The sequence below is a fragment of the Tachysurus vachellii genome, chromosome 2, assembly GCF_030014155.1.
Source record: "Tachysurus vachellii isolate PV-2020 chromosome 2, HZAU_Pvac_v1, whole genome shotgun sequence".
Classification (NCBI taxonomy): domain Eukaryota; kingdom Metazoa; phylum Chordata; class Actinopteri; order Siluriformes; family Bagridae; genus Tachysurus; species Tachysurus vachellii.
Genome location: NC_083461.1, coordinates 34,441,370 through 34,465,343, shown reverse-complemented (window position 1 = coordinate 34,465,343; position 23,974 = coordinate 34,441,370). Strand labels below are relative to the sequence as shown.

Genomic DNA, 23,974 nt, shown 5'->3' with positions numbered 1-23,974 from the left:
TTTGGCATGCTTTTGGAAACCCCGCTTCACAGCCACACTCACATGCACTATGCATAGTGCTGAAGGGCTGCTATCTTTTTAGCACTGCCACTTTAAGAGGGCAAGGAGCTGTTTTGTGTGGCCAGTATAACTATATATATGTATATATGCTTGACAGCTGAAAAAAAAACCCACCTTACGCAACACCTTCAAAGTTCAATTATTCCTGGCCAAGTATTAAATTGGGGAAGTGTGCATTATCCTGCTGAATGAGACTACTGTCATTAAGGAACACCATTGTGTGGCTTGCATGTGGTAGTGTGTGCCAGGACCAGTCTGCCAGGACCCAGGCTACCAATATGCCAGAACCCAGCTGAATTTCGCCTAAAGCAGGAACAGATGATTTTGTCTCTAATCTTCAATTGCACACTGTACACTGCTCACGGCCCACAACCAGGTTATTTCCTTTTCCCCCTCTAAAGTTCTTTTGTAGATTGATTTTGTTTCTTATTGCTCACTTTATATTTGTTTCTTATTGCTCACTTTTCATTTGTTGTAATTTCACACTGGAAAAAGTTCTGACATGATCTTGATTTATTTTTGTGTTTGTGTCTGAATATTTGTATATATCGCTTAAGATGCATCACAGGGCAAAGCAACACACTCAAAAGGAAGTGCTAGCTGTGCTTTTCTGCACTTTTGGTTATTGTTTTTGAGCTTGAAGGGAGAGAGAGCGAGAGCGAGAGAGAGAGAGAGAGAGAGAGAGAGAGAGAGAGAGAGAGAGAGACCCACCCTGTATGTACACATTTTAATAATGTTTATGAAATATATCTGTAACAGTACTGCTTCAATGTGGATGTGAGATGAACCAATATAATATTTCAGTCTTCATGCTAGTGACCAGAAATGTATTTATAAAAGATACAGGGTGACCTTAAACTGAATAAAAAAAGCTAAACAAAAAGGCTAATGTATTTTTATTTGTTCACTGTTTGACAGGATTTATCAGATATGTTACAAAATCAGTAGGGAAATGAAGCAATTACTCAAGTAGTAGTAGCAGTAGGTCAGTGATGTGAATGTTGAATGTAGGCCATCAGCATTTATGTGAGCCCCTGAATGACCATAAACTAAGGCTATTATGTTTTTATTGTATTACTGCAAATGCATCTTTCCTCTAATGTCATTATGTTTATGAGACAATTTACCATAATTTCATGGGGAAAAACATTCATACTACAGCTTCTTTACTGTAGCAGTAAAAAAGAAATCATAAAAGCTAATGTACACCAAGTATATTATATATTGTATATACTGAGAGCATCATCAGTCTTCATCACCTGTCTTGCCTCTCCATCAGTTACCTTTTCTCAGTACTTTAATGTCATGTCGCCACACTGGGTGATGCGTTTTGGATTTTAGAGTATATGATTAAATCAAAATCCACTCATCGTTGCATTTCTGGTGTGTTTAGGCACAAATATATTGTAAAGTTTATTAATAAGTGGTTCAATCTATGTGGAAATGGTGAGTGTCTGGACCTTGTCGCATTTGTGTTTGTGTTGCATCCGTTTAGTTCCTAAAAAGATTTGGGTTTGGTCAGAATGAGCAGATTGAAGTCAGGCTTGAAATAACAGTTTTTATTTTTTTAATATATTAATTTTGAATGTAGTATTTGTAGTATTTTCAGAGCTAGTAATCCTGTTGAGGTGCAGATCCTTACTCCAGGCTCCGAGCTCCCAGCACTCGACCACGCCGCCACGTCCACACTACATTTACTACATAACTAGTTGCATGTCATTTTCAATTAGTTGCCTCTTTGGTTAATACTAAACACGGGGCTCAAGATAATGAAATAATGATTAGTCTGTAAAGACTATGATTTTCTCACTGATAACTCCTGTCATGAAGCATCTTCATTATGAAGAGGAGGCCAGGAGCATAGCTTTCTTAGCACACATAGATTATATTTTTTAATGAATGCTATATATCAAGTCATTAAGACTCCATCGTGATTTTGGTTCACTGATCCCAAAAAAACATCGATCCACTGATTCCACACACTGAAACTAACTTATCTTATGTACACACTTTAAGCAAAATCGATGAAGCTTTTGAGTGTTTCAGTAAGCAAGACAGCTAGCAGATATTTATGTTGCATTCATTTAAAACCTTTTTTGTTTGGAATAATATTGCAGGTCAGACATACGAAAAAAAACAATACAAAGATATGTACAGAATGCAAAACACATCAAAACGTACATGGTTTCTGATTATTTTCACAGGCTGTACAAATTTAGTTAACGTCATTGATGTGGCTTAGTGGTTAGCACGTTCGCCTCACACCTCCAGGGTCGGGGTTCGATTCCCGCCTCCGCCTTGTGTGTGTGGAGTTTGCATGTTCTCCCCGTGCCTCGGGGGTTTCCTCTGGGTACTCCGGTTTCCTCCCCCGGTCCAAAGACATGCATGGTAGGTTGATTGGCATCTCTGGAAAATTGTCCGTAGAGTGTGATTGCGTGAGTGAATGAGAGTGTGTGTGTGTGCCCTGTGATGGGTTGGCACTCCGTCCAGGGTGTATCCTGCCTTGATGCCCGATGACGCCTGAGATAGGCACAGGCTCCCCGTGACCCGAGAATAGTTCGGATAAGCGGTAGAAGATGAATGAATGAATGACAGATGAATCCATTTTCATCAATGCATTCCTTAACATCAAATTTTTTAATATATACATCCTATACTATTCTAGAACCTATACTGTTAATATACTTCCCCACTGTCTCATGGCATATTTTTAAGTAAACTATATTTTAAAAATAGATGGCCCAAATTCAACTGTTTATTTTCCTCATGAGTCACAGCTACATGGTTGAAGGTTTGTACATTATTGTACAGGCTATAGGGATTGGACATGGAGCTTTGCAGCGTCCAAAATAAACTCGATTGCAGAGGAACCATAAGTGAGCAGGGAGGTTGGGTATCGTGGTTAGAATATAATTCAACTAAATATGTAGGTCTTTGTGATGAACATTTGTGATTGAATCATGTTTTTTTTCCCGCAATAGTAAAATGTATTGAAACTTTAATGTATTAAACCTGGACAAATTTGTGATCCTGAGTACTTTATTATGAGAGTGCTGTTTAATTCCAACTATACATGGATTTCAGCATTAAACCAATGCTTGCCAAGTAGCGGTCAAAATGCTGATAGATGCAAAACTGCTAATACATAATTAACCTTTTAGATTGTGTTTTCAGCTTCCAATAAGGACGAACTGCAAGGCCTGGGCTTCGTAATCGCCAGTTGAGCTCAGGTCTTGATTATAGACAGTCTGAGACAGCTAAACGAATGTCAAGGTGTCACTATATGTCATTGACAACAAGAAATTGATTTGAATTAGCATTATCTATCTAGTTGCATGTAGCAGCTTGAAAAAGTTTTGCATGGCTACATTGAACAGTTGACTACAAATAACAACAAATATAGTCAGTATATTTTCATCACTGTTAGTAGATTTGTCCGTGTTACTTTTGGATAAGCAACATTACTGTATTTGTTGTTGATGGTTGTGCTTCAGGAAAACCAAGACGTGTATAAAATGAGAGCATGGACGATGAATTTTACATGAGTTCACTACATGAGCTCACAGTTTGCCAGCTTTCAACTGGCTAGTGTTCACTCTCATTTAACATTTAGCATTAATAGGAATTAATAGGAAAATAGGAATGTTTTGCCATCTCTGTTCTTTTCTTTTATTAGTTTGCTGCTCCCTGTGCTCTCTCTCTCTCTCTCTCTCTCTCTCTCTGCTCTCTCTCTCCCTCTCTCTCTCTGGCTCTCCCTCTCTCTCTCTCCCTTTCTCTCTCCCTGTGCTCTCTCTCTCCCTCTGTCTCTCTCTGTCTCTCTCTTGCTCTCTCTCTCTCTGTCTCTCTCTCTCTCTGTCTCTCTCTCTCTCTCTCTCTCTCTCTCTCTCTCTCTCTCTCTCTCTCTCTCTCTCCCTGTGCTCTCTCTCTCCCTCTCTCTCTCTGGCTCTCCCTCTCTCTCTCCCTGTGCTCTCTCTGTCTCTCTCTCTTTCTCTCTCTCCCTGTGCTCTCTCTCTCCCTCTGTCTCTCTCTGTCTCTCTCTCTTTCTCTCTCCCTGTGCTATCTCTCTCCCTCTGTCTCTCTCTCTTTCTCTCTCCCTGTGCTCTCTCTCTCCCTCTGTCTCTCTCTCTTTCTCTCTCCCTGTGCTCTCTCTCTCCCTCTGTCTCTCTCTGTCTCTCTACGTCTCTCTCTCTGTCTCTCTCCCTGTGCTCTCTCTCTGTCTCTCTCTCTCTGTCTCTCTCTTGCTCTCTCTCTCTCTCTCTCTCTCTCTCCCTGTGCTCTCTCTCTCTCTCTCTCTCTCTCTCTCTCTCTCTCTCTCTCTCTCTCTCTCTCTCTCTCTCTGTCTCTCTCTGACAGTGAACTGTGTTTGTATCAGTGCCAAATTGGAAACAAAGCACATTGATTTTTCTCGACGGATTAATAAATAAAATGCATTTTTAATGGGACAATATACCTGGGCAAAGCGCCAGAGTAATGTATTTTTGGGGGAACAGTGCCACGGTAAAGGTTGCTAAAAATGTAAATAGACTCAGCGTGTCTACTTACAACCTTTATACACTAGACATGAACAATGTTTACTGCTGTTGCTCATGATTTCATATAGAGTTTGTGTGTGTAGGCATATCAAAATGATTAAAGCAAGGTTTCAAATAATTTACAAAATGATAGTTGTTTCCATTTTAAAAATGAGTTTGCAGCAATATAGGTCCAAGCTTGTTTGCCCTTGTTTGAGTAAAATATTTTTCACATTAAAAATGTATTAAAAAAAAATATATATATAAAAAAAACAGCTTAAAAAGTTATAAAGTGATTATTTATAATTTATAAAATTCTTTAAAGAAAATGATACACAAACACAAGTTTTGTATTAAATCATGTATTTTCTCCCCCAAAAACTGTCCTTAAACTTTCATTAAAAATGTGCCTTTTTGTAAATAAACAGGTATTCAGCAGTATATGAAAAACTGAACCGGTTTATTGGCCACATTTGGGTGAATTTGAATTATGAAATTACAAAATACATTGTTTGAAAGATAACGTTGGCAAACGTTACAGCAAATGTGCCTATTAAAGTAACAAAGCTCAGGAGGAGGTCAACATCAGACCCACACAGGAGAGATGTGTTGGTTAGCACACCGGCACCCCACTGCAATGCAGAAAGCTACCTGGTTCATAAAAGGCCCACAAGCACTGATGTATCTTAGCTGATGATAAAGTAGAGACCTACTCGCAAACACATAGACTGACTTGATGCCAGGTTCACAGCTGGTGAGGGTGGAAGCAATAGTTTCAGGATGCAGTCAGCATTTCATAAGCAGCTACTGTAAGGAAGCGAGGAAAAATACTACTAATATAGTCTACTAAAACAAACTACTCAACAGATAGGTACAGTAGAGCCATGAACTATTGAACCCCCTCTCATTACCTCAATAGAAAAAATAAAATAGTTCAGGAAATCCAGAAAACTAGTTTTCAATATATTTATTTAATATATTAAGTATATGTTATATATCTAAATATCATATTCACTATATCAGTACATTAATGGGTTTGGGTTATTTGTAAGTATTTGTACATATTTTCAGTCTATACAGTATATATAATATTTTATTATATTTCTAAATATGGTTTCTTGTACATGTAATACACAAAGCTAAAAATGTGTGCATCATTTAGTGCAGATCTGTAGAAATGATATAAATTACGCTTTAGTCTTTATCTGTGCGTAATTCATGTGTAGGGGTTTTTCAGTCAGTAAAATCTTAGAAATGCACTAAATTCAATTAATAAAACAATTTCTTTTATAAGCATTTAAAACTCTTTCTTTTATAAGTAATTAAGTTAGCTTATGAAGGTACATAAACCACACTATAGAGTTGAAATTTCAGCTTTTGTTCGAGATTGTTCAATTGCTCAGTTGTATAAACTCACTCACTCACTCACTCATTTTCTACCGCTTATCTGAACTACCTCGGGTCACGGGGAGCCTGTGCCTATCTCAGGCGTCATCGTGCATCAAGGCAGGATACACCCTGGACGGAGTGCCAACCCATCGCAGGACACACACACTCTCATTCACTCACGCAATCACACACTACGGACAATTTTCCAGAGATTCCAATCAACCTACCATGCATGTCTTTGGACCGGGGGAGGAAACCGGAGTACCCGGAGGAAACCCCCGAGGCACAGGGAGAACATGCAAAACTCCACACACACAAGGCGGACGCGGGAATCGAACCCCCGACCCTGGAGGTGTGAGGCGAACGTGCTAACCACTAAGCCACCGTGCCCCCCCCCAATTGTATAAACTGTAATCAAAAAATAAATAAATGTAAGTCACTCTGGTAAATGGTGTCTGCTAAATGTTGTAAATCTCCTCAAATCAATACCCATTTTTACACAGTTGCACCATTTTCACAAGCGGAAAAAAATATCGGACAAGTAAATGATAAGCAGTTTCATGACCAGCTGTGGCCTGTTTCAGTGTTATTTCATGACACATTTAGGAGAAAAAAGGTCTGAAGTTGATTCCAAGTGTTGAATTTATATCTGGATGTTGTTCATGAGACCTGAAACAAAAAAAAACAGACTTATCCAAGAGCTGGCAGAGATTTTAAGTGTGTCCCAAAAACAATTTAGTACTGTAAATCCTTAAAAAGACGGAACGCATTGGTGAGCTTAGCAACAATAAAAGTAATTGAAAACAACCAAAGAGATGATGTCTTTCCTTTGTGGAAAAAAAACATTTGACAATATCTAGCCAACTCAAGAACACTCCTGAGGAAGTAAACATATTACTAACAAAGTCTCCAATCAACAGATGCCTTCATGAATGCAAATACAGAGGTATTATGGTTACACTTAAGAACAGAGCGGCCAGATTAGACCGGTAGAAAACATCTAAACATCTAAAAAAAAAACGCCTTCCCTGCTCTGGAAAAAAAGTTCTTTGTACAAATGCACAGGGCAAGAAAAAGATATTAAGGTTTAGCAGTTAGTAAATTGAGCAACAATAAAATTTCAAGTGTCTGGAATTGTTTGCATATGGACTTTGTGTACTTGGCCACTCACTCCACTTATACTCTACTAGCACTACAATTATCTACAACTAATTCTTCTCAGGGCAAATCCTATCAACAAAATATCTGTATTTTAGCTTTTCCATCTGCCTGAATCCCACTAGATGCATTCTTGGCAGTGCATTGGGAGATACCTTAAAGGGCTCACCTTCACTTCTGTTCCTTCCTGGCCCCAGTGGTGTTAACAGTTCCTTGACTTTGCTCTTGCTGTCATGCCATTAATCATTGTGAAGTTAGTGGCTGCCCTTACACATAATAATGAGGCCCCGGTTGTGGGATGCATCAAATCATATTTTCTCTTGATTGTGCACTTTCTCCTGTGCTTTTGGTTTTGCTAGGATCGATTATAACAAGGTCTTGGGGAACTAATAGGCCAGATCACCAGGGATGTGTAGTGGAGTTTAATATTAATTGGTTTGCTGATCCTTTATCCAATTTTTTTAATTTACTGTTGTAGTTTGAGATCTTTATATATATATAAAATAATATAATGAATTAATTAAAGAAATAATGGGAGTTTGGAGTGTTATCTGAAGGAATTCCCTTGGAATAAAATATATGTAAATGTCAAGTGGTTTTAACCTTTGAAGAAGTTCAGCATTGTACCGTGATAAAAAAAAAAAATAAAATAAAAAAAAAAACATTGAAAAAAAATGTATGAAAAATGAAGCCCAATGAGACATTCCTCAAAATCTGCCTGGTGCTTCATAGACAGCCGACTTTATATCATCCTGCCGCTTAGCATAGAGAAATATGCTAAGGGAGAAAAAAAGGACTCACAAGATAAATGAGTTAGTGTCTTCTGAAGAAACACAGAAAACCAAGCATGCCACGAGGGAATAAAATCAAATCATGCTCACCTTGAACTTTTTGCTATGCACAGTAATGTCTAAATTTAACCCACAAAGAGCATGAGCCAAAACTGGTTTGATGTCAGAGATGTTTTTTTTTTTTTTTTTTGGCCATTGTGGTTTTAAGATATCTGATTTTAAGGTATCGCTGATTAAAGCAAAATATTTTGTGCAATTAAGCTCACGCTACTTGGTCTTTGTAAGTTTTGTTTAGTTGTTCCTATTTTATCGCACCAGCAACAAACTAGCACAATTCTAGAGATAAGGGTAAATGAACTCACTGTGTTCCTATAGGTCTGCAGAACAGGAGGAGCTCTTTCAGTATTTCATTATGTTTCAACTTCTGATTAGTTCTCAGCCATCAGTGCAGTTCTGAAATGTTGGGCCATGCTGAGTAGTGATTAACAACCTGCCATTCTCAAGGCTGTTGTGTCTTTTATTGCAGACTGTGAAATGGAAAGGAGATGATTATACACAAATACTGAGGTTTGGACGTGTTTTGCACATTTATGCACCATGTCACATTTCACATAAATGAATACGGTGCATATTATGTTAGAAAATGAATGCATTATTTGGATTAAACAGATGATGTGTTCTAAGCTGATACTTATACAGAAAGAAATAGGGGTGCACGATTTGTAAGCTTGAAAGCTTGCCAGAAAGGCACACAGAGCATCGCTGGTAGACTAGAGACATGCACTGGGACATTTATGAAAAATAAAGTCACATGAACGGGAGGTTTTCACTTTCGTACGAAGCTTGCAGAACAAAAACAAATCATGTTTATTAATATAAACCTGTGGCACTGGTGCATAATAACTCAGGGCTCTCAAGTTTTGAAGACAGGCAAGCATGACACCAAACAACCCCCCCCCCCAAAAAAAAAAAAAAAGAAAAAGAAAAGAAAAAGAAAAAAACAACAAAGACAAAAAAACAATAATAGGAGAGTTGTTGTGTTTGGTAAGGATCGCTGACCACAATTTAACCAAATACAAAGTATTTGTTTAATTTCCATTTATTAATTTGTGTGTGTGCACGCGTGCGTGTGTGTGTGCATGCGTGCATGTGTGTGTGTGTGTGTGTGTGTGTGAGAGAGAGAGAGAGAGATTATGAGTGTTTGTTGCCTTTTTGGACTCCTTTATCATTTGTAATTTTGCTCCCATTTAAAACAGTTCGGCTCAAAGCCCAGACATTTTTAGGGTCATGATTGTTTCGTTTTGAGGTTTTGTTCAAACCGACCATTGAAAATACCCTCTCTAATGAATGTTTTTTTTTTTTCATTGGTTGTTGCGTTAAATCTTACCCAGATAGTGCTATTTTCTGATTGGCTATTGTGTAGCCTCTTGTTTTGATTGGCTGATAAGTGTCAGGCTCGACTAAGCGGTGCGGACTGATACATTTTGTGCGCTGCGGCTTATTAAATATATGATAAATTTTCAAAAAGTTTTTCTGCGTGAGAAATACGATGTGTGGCGGGAGAGCGTGAGAAAAGACCGAAATGAGTGACTGTCACTCTCAATGCGTGACACTTGACAGCCCTGATAACTGCCTGGTTTTTGCGGTTCTTTGAAATTAGGCTAATAGAGCCAACAAAATTTGGTAGAAGATATAATAGGTATGTACAAACCAAATGAATAGTTATGCAAGTAGGATTAAATAAAGCAGCCTTGCTGAAATACTTCTTTGTGAATTATGATCTGGATGGTTGAAGAGCGGTCAGAGCCAGACATTACACTCAGTACTGACGTTTCTTTGTCTGGGTTTGTGTTAATCATTCGAGTTTCGTCCACATGTGCTTTGGGTTTAAATCTGAATACAATACTGTTGATTCCATGTTTGATTCTCTGAATAATAAAAAACAAAACAAAACAAAAACATGCTACTGAATAAATACGATTAACATTTTTTTGCTTTTACATAAAGTGACACTGTCAGATTTACGTCTTTCCTTGGGTCCATTCACTTTAAAACGAAATTAGATGACTTATTTCATCTCTATGAGTATGAATATACCTAAAAGTGTTACTGTTAGTAAGAAACTCCTTCAGATTGTTGCACATTCCACACCGTCTAGTTTTATTTATTTGAACGTCATCGCTTTTGATGCCACCATCAGTCTACGCCTGTCAGTCCCAGCCTTTCATAACCTTTAAATGCAAAATAGATATTTTTTAGTGAATAGAGTAAAACAGATGTGACCACGATTCACATTTTTTTGCCGGCACGTTCATGTAAGCCATCACATAGTTTCATGCACCGTCACTCGGGGAATTACTCACATTCTGTCACAATTCTTACCGTCTGTTTGGTGATGCAGAGATTTCAGCGAAGACTCGTGTTCATCTTTTTAAAAAAAAAAAAAAAAAAAAAAAAATGAATTAAATAAAAAATGCCAAACATGGCTACCCAGGGGATAATGTTAATGAAACATTTGAGATTTAGAATTTAATGAGCCAAATAAATAATTTCTGCCCAATGTGTAGCAAATGTAGTTTTCTGAAGGATCCGTGTTTAATTAGGTCTTTTTTTCTCCAACTGTTTTATGGCACTGATAATGGCAAGTTACACTCAAGTTTTTTTTATTTATTTATTTCTGTGCCACAGGGAGATAATTAAAATCCTGAGAATGTGCTTACCGTTCTGACAGCAGACACAAAAGTGATGTATAGAAATGCAGAGTCAAATCATGGGTCAGAAGGGGTTCATCAATGTAAATGTAAAATAGCAAAATGATTAGCTGTGGCGGGGGGCACGGTGGCTTAGTGGTTAGCACGTTCGCCTCACACCTCCAGGGTTGGGGGTTCGATTCCCGCGTCCGCCTTGTGTGTGTGTGGAGTTTGCATGTTCTCCCCGTGCCTCGGGGGTTTCCTCCGGGTACTCCGGTTTCCTCCCCCGGTCCAAAGACATGCATGGTAGGTTGATTGGCATCTCTGGAAAAATTGTCCGTAGTGTGTGATTGTGTTGTGATGCTGGACAGAGGCGAGTGAGGATCCAAATGCAGATTTTAGAGTTTTAATTATCCAAAACACAAGAAACAGACAAACAGGCAGACAGAACAAGGCAGAACACAGAGCTAACAGGGAACGGGAACATAGAAACAAACTTCCAACATGTAACAACAACCAACACCAGGGAAGTGGACAAACAGAGTAGATATAGCTGACAGGAACCAATGACAAAGCAGAGACAATCAGAGACAAAGACAACACACCTGAGGAGATGAATGAGTTCAATCAGTGTCTGTGGGAACAAACGAGTGGGTGGAGCAAACAATTAACAACAGTGAAAGACAGCAGACAGAAACGGGGCAAAAACACAGACAGACTCATCACAGATTGCGTGAGTGAATGAGAGTGTGTGTATGTGCCTTGTGATGGGTTGGCACTCCGTCCAGGGTGTATCCTGCCTTGATGCCCGATGACGCCTGAGATAGGCACAGGCTCCCCGTGACCCGAGGTACTGTAGTTCGGATAAAGCGGTAGAAAATGAGTGAGTGAGAGATTAACTGTGGGTACAGACTTGTGTATTTGGACTGTAGTGGGAAACTTCCTTAGTCTTGCAAGTAGTCATGTGTGATCTTGCTAAACTTTACTATCACAAGCTTTTCCAAGGTAGAATGTGTGGGTTTGGACACATTTAGACAAGTGAATTTTATAGTTTGTGATTACAGTTCATCACTGATCAAATACTGATGAAAAGTTTATGCCATAATTGTCATAGCCATTTAGGTTAATACAATAAAATTCCTACATTCCAGACCCTAATAGTCAGATTCGGTTATTCTGGAGGCATGTTAACCCAGTTTTATGCCCTCTGCTTCAGTTACCGCCCTTGCGGCTGTGTGCTTATTGGTCATTGTCCTGGAAAAAAGTGAGGCTATCTGAAATATCTCCTAATATAAGGCTGTGTCTCTGACTGTCGTTTCATCAGAGTAAAACTGCTCCATTATCCTTCGAATATTATGATTGATTTTGCTTTCAATCAGGAAGTGACACCTCATATTTGATGGCTTGGTTATTACTCTAAATGTTTTATACCATGGACACTAGCTCTACATCCTTCCTATTCTATTGCACATTATCACACGGATCACAGCAGAATTTTTTTTTTTTATTATAGGAGTAAGTACGTATATATTTTAATACCTTAAAAACATTCAGATAAGATGTACAGAATATTGCATTGTTCATAATTTCCTCTTTAGCTGAATTAGACAGCAAGCTGAATCATGTTACATGTAGGTTAGTTAGAGATAGATAACAGTTATAGATAAAGTGAACTGTGCCATTTTGTGACTTGATTTGAATCAGCACCTTTAAAACTGATGATATACCATTGCGCACTATCAACATAGATAACCTTCATTTGATTTGCTCTTTCTCTGCTCATTAGCCAGTGTGATCTATTGCCATTTTATTCAAATTGTTTGTGGCTATATGTGTATTCACGAGTTACGTTTCGAAAAGTCGTGCAGACATCAGCAGTGTTTATCCTTTTGCTGTGCAATTCACCATGTGGATCATTTTGTGCATTTTTTTTTTCTTCATATTTTTAAAAACAAGTAACTGTGTTTTTTATTTATGGATTACTGTATGTTTTTGCTAACAGGCACATTCTGCACAGTGAAGAAAGGCCCCTGCAGTTCACAGCCCTGTAGGAACGGAGGCAAATGTGAAGAACATGGTGAAAAGTACATTTGCATGTTCCCAGAAGGCTTCACTGGTTCCAGTTGTGAAGTGATGCTGGAACACAACTGCATAAACCTCGGCTGTCAGCGGGAACAAGCGTATGGCGTTGTCAAACATGTGAGATTTTATTTTTTCCTACTTTCCATCTTATTTGGGATTCATTTTCTTCCCCTAAGGAGATGATTTATAGTAAATGTCACATGTATATTAAATTGACAAGGCTCCTTTAAAGCAAGATCAGTTTGTCATCTGAACGGCAACAACACTGTTCTGGGGTGACTTTTATACATTTTATAAGCCTGAGGTGATCTTTTGCACATTCAATCAAAAAAATTGGTGTTACAGAAAGATAAGCTTTTCACTTGGAGCCATTTCTAGAATTAACAGCATTATGGGATCTCATGAAACTTAAGCGAAAGGTAATTTTGCTGTTATGAGTGGAAATGAATTGGAGAAAAGCATGGGCCATAACGGACTAATTGTCTTTGGTGACCTTTCCTCGTCTTCCTTATATTTCCCACATGAACCCGGTCATCAGTCCCATGTGGCTTTTCAGTCACTTGAAAGCATGAACAGTAAAACTTAACAGCTAATCCACTTTCCATCTCACGTACTCATAGCATTAAAATGGACTGTTCTACGTTGATTAGACGTGTCTGCTCCGGCTCCTGAAGAAACTCATACTGTACGTGTGACAGTGGAATAATCCTTTTCTGCTCACTGCAAATATGCTAAGTCCAATAGCAGTAGGCAGGTCTATATTCCTGTCATCTGGCACTGAGGTCCTTTTATATTGCTCATCTTTGAAGGGCCAGGTCTGAAAATAGTATTGATGTCAGGATCAGTTAGACAGAGCGTGGAGAGCACAGCTGGCTAATGACTTGTCTCTCTCTGTTGCTGCTTCCTCATTGCTACCTTACTGATGCTGTCTCTTATTTATTTAAAGGTGCATCTCACTCAAGGTCCCAGGGCTGCAAATAACAAATTGAAGCTATAAGAATCTGGTTGCTCTTATGAAATGATGTCTGCTGGGTGCTGACTGGCTGCAGGTGGTCCTGCTTTTGATGTAATTCAGTAACAGATCATTGTCCACAGGGGCATCTCTAGACATTCATTTCTAATGGGGCACAGGACATCATAGATAAATGATTTCTTGAATGCCTAATATATGCATTCTGAAATCCACAGATACAAACAAAAATGTAAAGGTAGTCTATAAACATTTATTTGAGTCAAGGAATCAGTGTATGTACTGTATGTTTGTAACAATGTCATATTAAGTATACAGTATATCCAGTAAAAAAGGAACATCATCGATTAATAAACGCCATCGTACAGTACATGAGATGGTTTTGCCTGACTGTTATCATGTCACATCAGACTGCCTGGGGGATTAGACAGTTTAAACAACAAAGGTTTAATTTGCAAGTTATTAAGACAAGTGTTTGTTGCGCAAGACTTTTTGTGTATGCATAATTACACTGTACAAGTTTATAACATGGGGGCATGGTGGTTTAGTGGTTAGCACGTTCGCCTCACACCATCAGGGTTGGGGGTTCGATTCCCGCCTCCGCCTTGTGTGTGTGGAGTTTGCATGTTCTCCCCGTGCCTCGGGGGTTTCCTCCGGGTACTCCGGTTTCCTCCCCCGTCCAAAGACATGCATGGTAGGTTGATTGGCATCCCTGGAAAATTGTCCAGAGATGGGACGTTAGAGAAATTTCAGTTTCACAGACGTACTTTGTGATTTTAATCCCGTCCGAATCTGCCATGTCTGTCTTTTTCTCACACGACCTGTGTAAAAATTCCAGAGAAAATGACCTACTGTTTTTCAGCAAAATCGGCGCTCCTCTGAGAAATCTAATCCCATCCGAATGCGAATGTCTGTGATCGCCGAAAATGTTTTTTCCAAAACGCGTTTTATTGTCTGTTTTGGTCAACGTGAACTACTGTACCGTATTAACCCTAGTGCACCGGTATTCAAGTTTATTGATCGGTCATAAGACCATACGCAATCCACGCATCCTGGACATGTGGTCTTGTGCAACGCCCACATGTAAAACACAGACACTCCTACCTCCATAATAAACACAGAGATTAGTCCCGTCCGAATCCATACATGAAATGACAGACGTCAGCTGAAAATAATTCTAACTCATTTGGAAAACTAGTCCCGTCCGAATAGTGCTTATGTGAGGCCATCCTCAGCAGCAGTGAGCACTTCCAAGTGACTCCAACCAGAAGTAGGGCATCAGGATGCATCAGGAGGTCCAGAGAGAAGAAGTAGGAAGGATCACTGACAGATTAGGAGTAGCATGTGTAGCTCAACAGAGAGAGAGAGAGAGAGAGAGAGAGAGAGAGAGAGAGACAGAGAGAGAGGATTTAGGTATGCTTGTGATCATGGTATGGTTAAGAACAATGCACATTGTGTGCAAAGTGCAGGCTGGATCCTGCAAGATTAGCTAAAATAGAGAAGGTGGCCAGAAGGTGACATAGACATGAGGGATATCTGGGACATACAGTAAAGCAGCCAGCCACTCCACCATCAACAAACGTGAGTAAACACATACTGTAAGCGTGGGAAGGGTGATAGCATCTAAACTTCCCAGTTCACCAGAACACTCTATGCCCATGAACACTCCAGATCTGTTCCTATACCTAAAAAAAATATTCAAAGCTTGACTGCGCAAATGTCTTTTTAGGCTGGACTTTTAAACACTAAGTCCCAAACTAATTGGAAGGCTGTTTCATATTGTAACTTCTGGGTTTTGTAACAAACATCTCTGCAGCTTTTACACTGGCGGTACCAACAAATGGCCAGTACGTTTTGATCAGTATAGATGACCACTTAGTGCTTTATTGCTCAATAGTAATATTCTATAATTACTATATAAATAGTATTTTTGGATAATTTAGTGACTTTTTTTTTCTTACCTAAGCAATATTTCTGAAATGAAAGAAGGCTACTTTACTGCATACTACTACAACTAGAGTCAATAATCACACCATGGTCTTTTACTGCTTCACACGATGACACAGAACGTCCATCTGGTGTTACTCTGTAAAGGAAAGCTTACTTCTGGCTGCAAGAATTTCTCTCTCTCTCTCTCATCTTCTACCGCTTATCCGAACTACCTCGGGTCACGGGGAGCCTGTGCCTATCTCAGGCGTCATCGGGCATCTAGGCAGGATACACCCTGGACGGAGTGCCAACCGATCGCAGGGCACACACACACTCTCATTCACTCACGCACTCACACACTACGGACAATATTCCAGAGATGGCAATCAACCTACCATGCATGTCTTTGGACCGGGGGAGGAAACCGGAGTACCCGGAGGAAACCCCTGAGGCACGGGGAGAACATGCAAACTCCACACACACAAGGTGGAGGCGGGAATCGAACCCCCAACCCTGGAGGTGTGAGGCGAACGTGCTAACCACTAAGCCACCGTGCCCCCCTTGCAAGAATTTCTGTTTTCTTAAAATTAAGCAGGGGGAAGTTACTTCCTGTTCGCTATGTATACACTCTAACTATCATATAAATAATGACTCTGTTCACCTGTAAAGTAGTGCTTACCATCTGATATTCAGACACATCATTTCATTCTGTTACTGTATGTCAGCTCTTCACATCTTGATAGTGATGAAAATACAATTAATCATGCTGCTCTAGACAAGATCCATTCCTTTAACTTTCACATTTGCATCTTCCTTGCGTCCAATTTCTCTAAAGCCGATGCCTAGTTGTACATGATGTATTTGTACACGATGATCTATGGCTATGGCTGAGTTTATTTTCGATTTGCACTTCACTGATACTTTGCCTGTCAAATTTGTTAGATATCTAGTAATATTAAAGGAGCGGTTGATCATGTTTAGAGGCTTCACTCCTATGACCAATTGCAGCAGAAACAATGATAAGCCTTCCCCTTCCTCAAACTGCAGAGGAAACACTGCAAGCACGAAATCCCAGCAGGATTTCACTATACGAGAGATGAACAGAATTTTAACACTAAAACTCTAGCGTACATTATGTTCATGGACAGTATGGCTCAATTAAGTCAGGGAAGTCGTGGCCTAATGGTTAGAGCGTTTGACTCCTCGCCCTAAGGTTGTGGGTTCGAATCTTGGGCCGGCAATAAATGGCTGCTCACTGCTGTGTGTGTGCACTTTGGATGGGTTAAATGCAGAGAACGAATTCTGAGTATGGGTCACCGTACTTATCTGTATGTCACGTCACATTTAAAAAATGGGAAATAATACGTAAAGGTAGTCTGTAGAAATGTTTGGATTTAAACAATCAATTAGAATAAGATGACTTTATTTTGTCATATCTACATTGTAGCACAGTGAAATATTTTTCTTAATATATCCCATGGAAAATAGAGGTACATAGTGGTCAGAGCACAGGGTCAGCCATGATAAAACACCCTTAGAGCAGAGAGGATTAAATACCTTGTATCAACCGCCTAACAGTAGCAGCTTGGTGGTGCTGGAGTTTGAACCCCAACTATCCAATGAAAAACCCAGAGGATTTTGAGCCCCACTGCCCCAGTGAACCCCAGTATTTTATTATTTTTATTTTTTTGGTAGCACACTTTTGGAGTTATATGCTTTATATAACTCATGACTATGTTATTTTGTCAGGTTAATACACTGACAATATTTAATTTCCTGGCGATTATTATTTTTTTTTAATATTTATTATTAAATATTATATCATTCGCTGGTAATTCATATTCATTAAATATGCACCAAGCAACATGAAGAAAAATTTCATTATGAGCTCTAATTAATAAGCAGCTTCTCTGTTTATTCAGTGCCCAACTTCTTATTTTCTATCGGCTCACAACTCACAAGTCACCCAGTCAATGCAACGCAACTAAACACTCAAAGAAACACATACCTGTACCACTTTCACATCCCAGATACTTTTCCCTTTTACTAAATTGGTTTTTCCAATGAAGGAATTTTATTTGCATTTAGATAGACACTGATTAATATAAGAAAGCTAAAAGTGTAGTTTTCAGGTGTCTCCTCTGTCAATGTAGTGATAACATAGAGATGATACCAGGTCTGAGATCAACCCCATATCATGCAATGTCACATCCTGGGAGGAAGGAGACAGACCCGTATATAGGATAGCTTCAAATGAAAGGGGTTTAATACATAATGAAGACAAAGACAGAAAAGATGATAACTGAAACAATACAAATGACGACACTTAACAATGACTAGACATAACGAAGGGGTAAACGTAACTAATGAATCTGTGCTGCCATCGGCAACGCGGCTCACATTTATACAAAGGACAATAATGACACAATGAGGAGCAAATGTGGTGACAGGGAGGAGCAGACGAGGGCGGGGCAGACACGTGACGAGGAACGACAACAAATGCACATGGCCAAAAAGTCCGGGCTGAGTCCTGACATGCAATAACAATGTAAAAACCAAAACAATAAAATCTACCAAGATTAAAACTGCAGATAAATCTACAGTATATCTCTGAATTTCTGGAATCTCTGAAGTTATGAGTATGATGAAGAAACCCTCAGCAAATTCATCCAGAAATTACTACACCTTAAATTTCCTGTAGGTTTGATGAGGGAGTTCCCAGCCACATCAGACGAGTTTTTATTAAAATCTCAGTACAGAAGTGACAACTAAAAGGGCACTATTAGCTTTTGAGCCTAACTTTAACTGAGGGGCATTTTAGAGCTATTGCCTCACTTATCTCACACCGTACATCTCTCTGGGCCATAATAGCAGAGATCACTCAAGTCAGTAAATTCAAACAGGCTCTCAGGCGAAATGACAATTGAAAAAAGAAGACAGAGAAAACAGTAAATTAAAATTCTAAACGAAGGAAGGAATGACTGGGGAATTAATGAGGCAGTGAGTGTGTGTTGTGTGTGTGTGTGTGAGTGTGTATGTGTGTGCGCGTGCGCTTGAGTGTGCTAGTGTGTGTGTATGTGTGTGCGCTTGAGTGTGCGAGTGTGTGTGTATGTGTCTGTGAGCAAAAGAGAGAGTACATAGAGTCATCATCATACTGTAGATTAAGCATATGATTGTGTAACCTATTGGATAGATTCCTTAATCTTAATACGCCTTTAATGGTATTCAAATTTTATTTCTTTGCTGCATTTATAACTATGACAGGGAAATTATTCTATATTTATCTTGTAGGTTTAAGGATCATAATATTAACATTTTATTTATGTAAGTAAATATGTAAAATCAGAGGGCATGAGGATGGCATAGCAAATTATTGTAGCATTAGAAAATATAAGTGTAAAGACTGAAAAAAAAAAAAAAAAATATATATATATATATATATATATATATATATATATATATATATTTTTTTTTTTTTTTTTTTAATAGATCGACACTTTAAGTTACCAATTGGTGAAATGTAAAATATTTAGATATAGACTTTTTAGTACATACTTTTTCAGTTTTTGTCTGATGTAAATCATGTAAGATGTAAATCATTATAACATTCACTCATCTTCTACCGCTTATCCGAACTACCTCGGGTCACGGGGAGCCTGTGCCTATCTCAGGCGTCATCGGGCATCAAGGCAGGATACACCCTGGACGGAGTGCCAACCCATCGCAGGGAACACACACACACACACACACTCTCTTATTCACTCACGCAGTCACACACTACGGATAATTTTCCAGAGATGCCAATCAACCTACCATGCATGTCTTTGGACCGGGGAGGAAACCGGAGTACCCGGAGGAAACCCCCGAGGCACAGGGAGAACATACAAACTCCACACACACAAGGCGGAGGCGGGAATCGAACCCCCAACCCTAGAGGTGTGAGGCGAACGTGCTAACCACTAAGCCACCGTGCCCCCCAAGATATATCATATATTTTTAAATTAATCCTTGCAGATTTCTTAGGATAAAAACTGAGGGTTTGCAAATGATTGGGAAAACACATGAACAGCCATATAATAGTCCATTTTAAATTGTAAAGTATTCATCTGTTACAAATTATTTATGTTTCATCCCTGCTGTCGAGACTGAATCTTCCATTTATGTACTGTAGATGCCATAGAGGATTTTCTGGGAAGAAGTGTGAGGATATAATTGATTTTTGCAGGCTGCACTTGGTTAACTGTTAGAATAAGGGATTGTGTACACACCTAATTGCTAAATATGATGCGGTAACCTGGTATGGGAACATAGTAATGAAATGAAATGCCTGCAGGCTTACAAAATAAAATTGGAAATGTATTCGTTCTGAATTGGAGCGCACATAGGAAGGTTTTTTTCTGATGTATTCTTTATCCTATTTGTTCTTAAGGTTTAATGTATGCTAGATCTCTCTCCGTTAGTAATCTTTCACCACAATGTACAGAAACATGAAACGTCACATTAACTGCAGTATTTTGAAGAAACCGGCCTTATGCCCTAACAGATATTATGTATTCTGATTGAATACAAAAGTCTATGAGAATACACTGACTGTCAGGACTCAGCCCGGACTTTGGTCATGTGCATTTGTTTGTGTTTTGTTTCACGTGTCTACCCCGCCCTTGTCTCTTCCTCCCCGCCTCTGCACACCTGTTCCTCATCGTCGCTGTCAGGCGGAATCCTCGTATCTCCAAAACCGTTACTTTTCAGGAAATTAAAAAAACGCCGTACCTTATCTGCAGTGCACAGGGTTTAGTCCACGTTACAGTGGATTGTCTTGCGCTAATTTCCTGTCCTCAGACAAGCACCAGAACTAGCGGGGGTCAAGATTTTTTTTCTTTGAGCCCAGTGTTTTGAAGACATTTACCTCAGAAGACGTGTTGATTCGTTGCGACTCTTCTTGAGGAGAAATATGCCGTGAAGCTCTCCCGCGGAGTGAGGAAGAGGTGGACAGTTGAAGTGTCCAATGGAGTTATGAGATTTGCGCTCAAGCTATTTTCAAGACTTTAGATTGGTTAATAACTTGTAAAAATAACAGACCCACGTGGGGACTGACCAATAGCATCGATATGTGAAAAAATATGAAATTGACCAAATTTGGACATACGAGGTTTCCGCCCGACAGCAACATCATGTATCTGATTGTTGTGATTTAGTATTTAATTGAGGGGGCACGGTGGCTTAGTGGTTAGCATGTTAGCATTCCTCCACTGTGAGAATCATCTGGGCAGCTTAAAGTGCATGCTGCAAATTCATCTTTGGTGCAGTATTCACAATACATTATAATCATATAGCCATCACAATCATATAGCCATTATTTTACTTTTTGTACCCTGAACCTCATGTAAACTTAATGGAACTATACATGTGACAGCTTGGATTTCGGTTGAGTCTCAGGTGACTGTCCAAAACCTCTGCTAGACTCCTATATATATAAAGTATGAAAAGTAGAATTACCACAACAGAAAAGATGGTGGTGTCTGTCTGATTCTAGACATAGGGCTTAACCGGTTCCTAAAAACTTTTGAATGCTAATACTATCACGTTATTCATGCGACCACATGAATGCTTTATATCAGTGGATATGTGTTACACATGGCTCCATATTCTCATCATTGCTGATTTTTTTTTGTGGCTTCCAAGGACAGGCTTAAACCTCACTTAAACTTCTTTCTAGTGGCACACGTTTTCTAAAGATGTATGTGGAAGGGATCATACTGCCTAATTTGGATGACAGTCTCTTATGTTCTACCATTAAAAATCAGGCCATCCAGGACACACAGACCTGTCTCACACGCATTACAGCTCTTGGTGAGAATTCTAGCCACTTTGTCAAGATTTCACATATATTCCTTTTGCCAATAAAATTCAGATAGATGGCACTCTGTGCTGTACCAATTAAGTTGAGAATGCTTGGATTGCTGATGGCACATGTAGAGGTAGTTCATTTCAGTCTACTGGAACTGAAAAAAATCAGGTGTTAGTCTCTGTCTAGGCCACTTGTCTGACCAAGAGGGGTACAACGTCTAGGTCACTGGACATGCAAGACCCACTTGTGAACAGTGTTACACTGAGAAGTGACAATCACCACATATGCCAACCCACAGGCTAGAGGCCATCGTGCTTGCCACAGGCATTGCCACATGCCACATGGGTTTGGCAAAGTGCAGGTATAACACTTGACCCAATCCAAATCAACCTAGAGACATTACAGTACATTAGGTAAACAGATGCATATCTCCTTCCTTAAAAGGTACCTTTTAATTCATAGTAACACAATCCATAATATTGAACATACTGTAATCTGTAAGATTGATTATTCATTCAGGGGTTATGTAGTATGTAGTATGTAGTTCTCAGTGACTTTACAACTAAGTGAACCCAGTTGTAAGCCAATACTGAACAAAAATAAGTCTGAAGTGAGCCTAAAAGTCTAATCAGAAGTTTTTTCTAACCCTGACACTCTCCTTCTGTGTTCAGGGTGTGATAGAGGGACTTTGTCAATATAAAGCCTGCTTGATTTACCCAAACCGGTGCTTGAATGGAGCTACATGCATCAGCACGAGTCAACCGACTACACATCCTCTTTACAGATGCACATGTTCCCCAGGTAAATTCTATAAATTATACTTGCAATTTTCTTTTAATTTCTCAAGTAATAAAACTCACTGTCACATACAGTAAGGTGTTTCTTTAATTGTTATTTCATTGCATTTCCTACTGATGAAGGAGTAGTAAAAGCTATACTGTACCTGCTAATCACGTATAACCATTTCATAAAGGTTTTATAACATATTACATGTTGGCCTGTAAAACTTTTAGCATTTTGTAAACGCGGTCCTAAAAATATGTTCTTAAACCTTGACCAGCTACCTGTGGATGTCAATTTGACTAAGATGATCTAAAGGTGAATATTCAAATGGTTCATCGCACATACAGTACTTAAAAAAAAAAAGCTAAAAAAAAGACTCTTCTGTTGTTACTTACAGTATGATGTGGCTGTGATGATAAGTGATAATTTATATACAGAATTAAGGAGCTCAGGTTGTCAGGAATAAATAAAAAATAACCCACCTATACTGTATATAAATGTGATTGATTATAGAGATCACATTTTCCCCTTAATAGAATTGACACTGACAAGACCATAGGTTTTGTCAGTATGATGATGTACCATACTGTTACATTTCATTGAATTACTAACTCCCTAGTCATGTTATCTCCTGCGAGACCTGAATGGAAGCCGGAGGATCTGTTCTCCTCAAATGAGCCCAGTTGCCTAAAGCCATGCTTTCCCGCTACTCATCTTTGCACATTGCCTTTTCCTAAATGGATTTTTTTTTGTAATTCATTTCATCATGTCTGGAAAAATGAAGGGCATATGGAGGTTAGGGGCCAATTTGTAGGTAAATCTGACAAAGCAAACAAATATTGTCAGTGCTTCTTTGCATCAGCAAATAAAACAAACAACAAAATCGTTCATATTCTCATGAATATTTTTTTTTTGTTTTTGTACCGGCTTTTCCTTTTTCCGGAATCCTGTCAGAATTCACATTGGGTACACAATTCCAAACTTTAGCTGATCTTTATATAAATACAGAATGTCTTTTTCCCCTAATTTTTCCCATTAGTTTGCTTTGGTGTGTAAATTACAAATGCAAAAAATATTTTGAAGCAAACCAAAACATGTGTGATGAGTTCATGTGGTCCAGCATGTTGTGCATGAGCTGTTGAACAGAACTCCTAACCATCATATCTTTTACTAAGAGACCTCCCCCTGTCTGCGATTCATCAGTGCATTACATGATTACTTGGATCGCTGCATGAATGCAGGTCAGGACTCAGTAGCTGTCAGAACATGTTTTGGAAAATAAACCCTGACTACGGCCAATGCATTTCTCTAATGCATACGTGTCTCTTTCATATCATCACGGCTGTTTTGTGTGCTGGTTAGGATGCTGCCAAAACCAGTCCCACTGATGAACCCACTGCTACAGGGTCTTCTGTGCAAAAATATACTCCATTGATACTGTAATTTTAAAAAAATGTAATGCTATACATTAGAATGAGTCAGTATTACAAATACAGTTTCTATTCTTGCTCAAAGGTCTAAAACATTTCTCATATTATTATGTATGCGCAGTCATGGCTCGTGTGGTTAAGACACTGGAATGTTGCTCTGGGCCCCTGAACAAGGCCCTTAACCTTCTCTGCTCCAAGGGTGCAATCACACTGAATTTAATACAATAATCCATCTGTTACCACTAGATACATTCGATGCACATCCATGTCACTTCTGTACCTGTACCTGTACAATCTGTTGTACAATCTGTTGCACCTTATTTTATATATAAT

At 39.0% G+C, this 23,974-nt stretch overlaps 1 protein-coding gene across 1 annotated transcript in view; it reads left to right on the top strand.

Moving 5' to 3' along the window:
- eys (eyes shut homolog) overlaps nucleotides 1-23,974 on the top strand; it is a 301,631-nt gene that overhangs the window by 7,068 nt on the left and 270,589 nt on the right. The window contains 4 exon segments of the mRNA XM_060888558.1: nucleotides 12,602-12,779; nucleotides 19,725-19,869; nucleotides 20,599-20,610; nucleotides 22,100-22,229. Of these exon segments, the coding sequence (XP_060744541.1) occupies nucleotides 12,602-12,779; nucleotides 19,725-19,869; nucleotides 20,599-20,610; nucleotides 22,100-22,229 (465 nt within the window).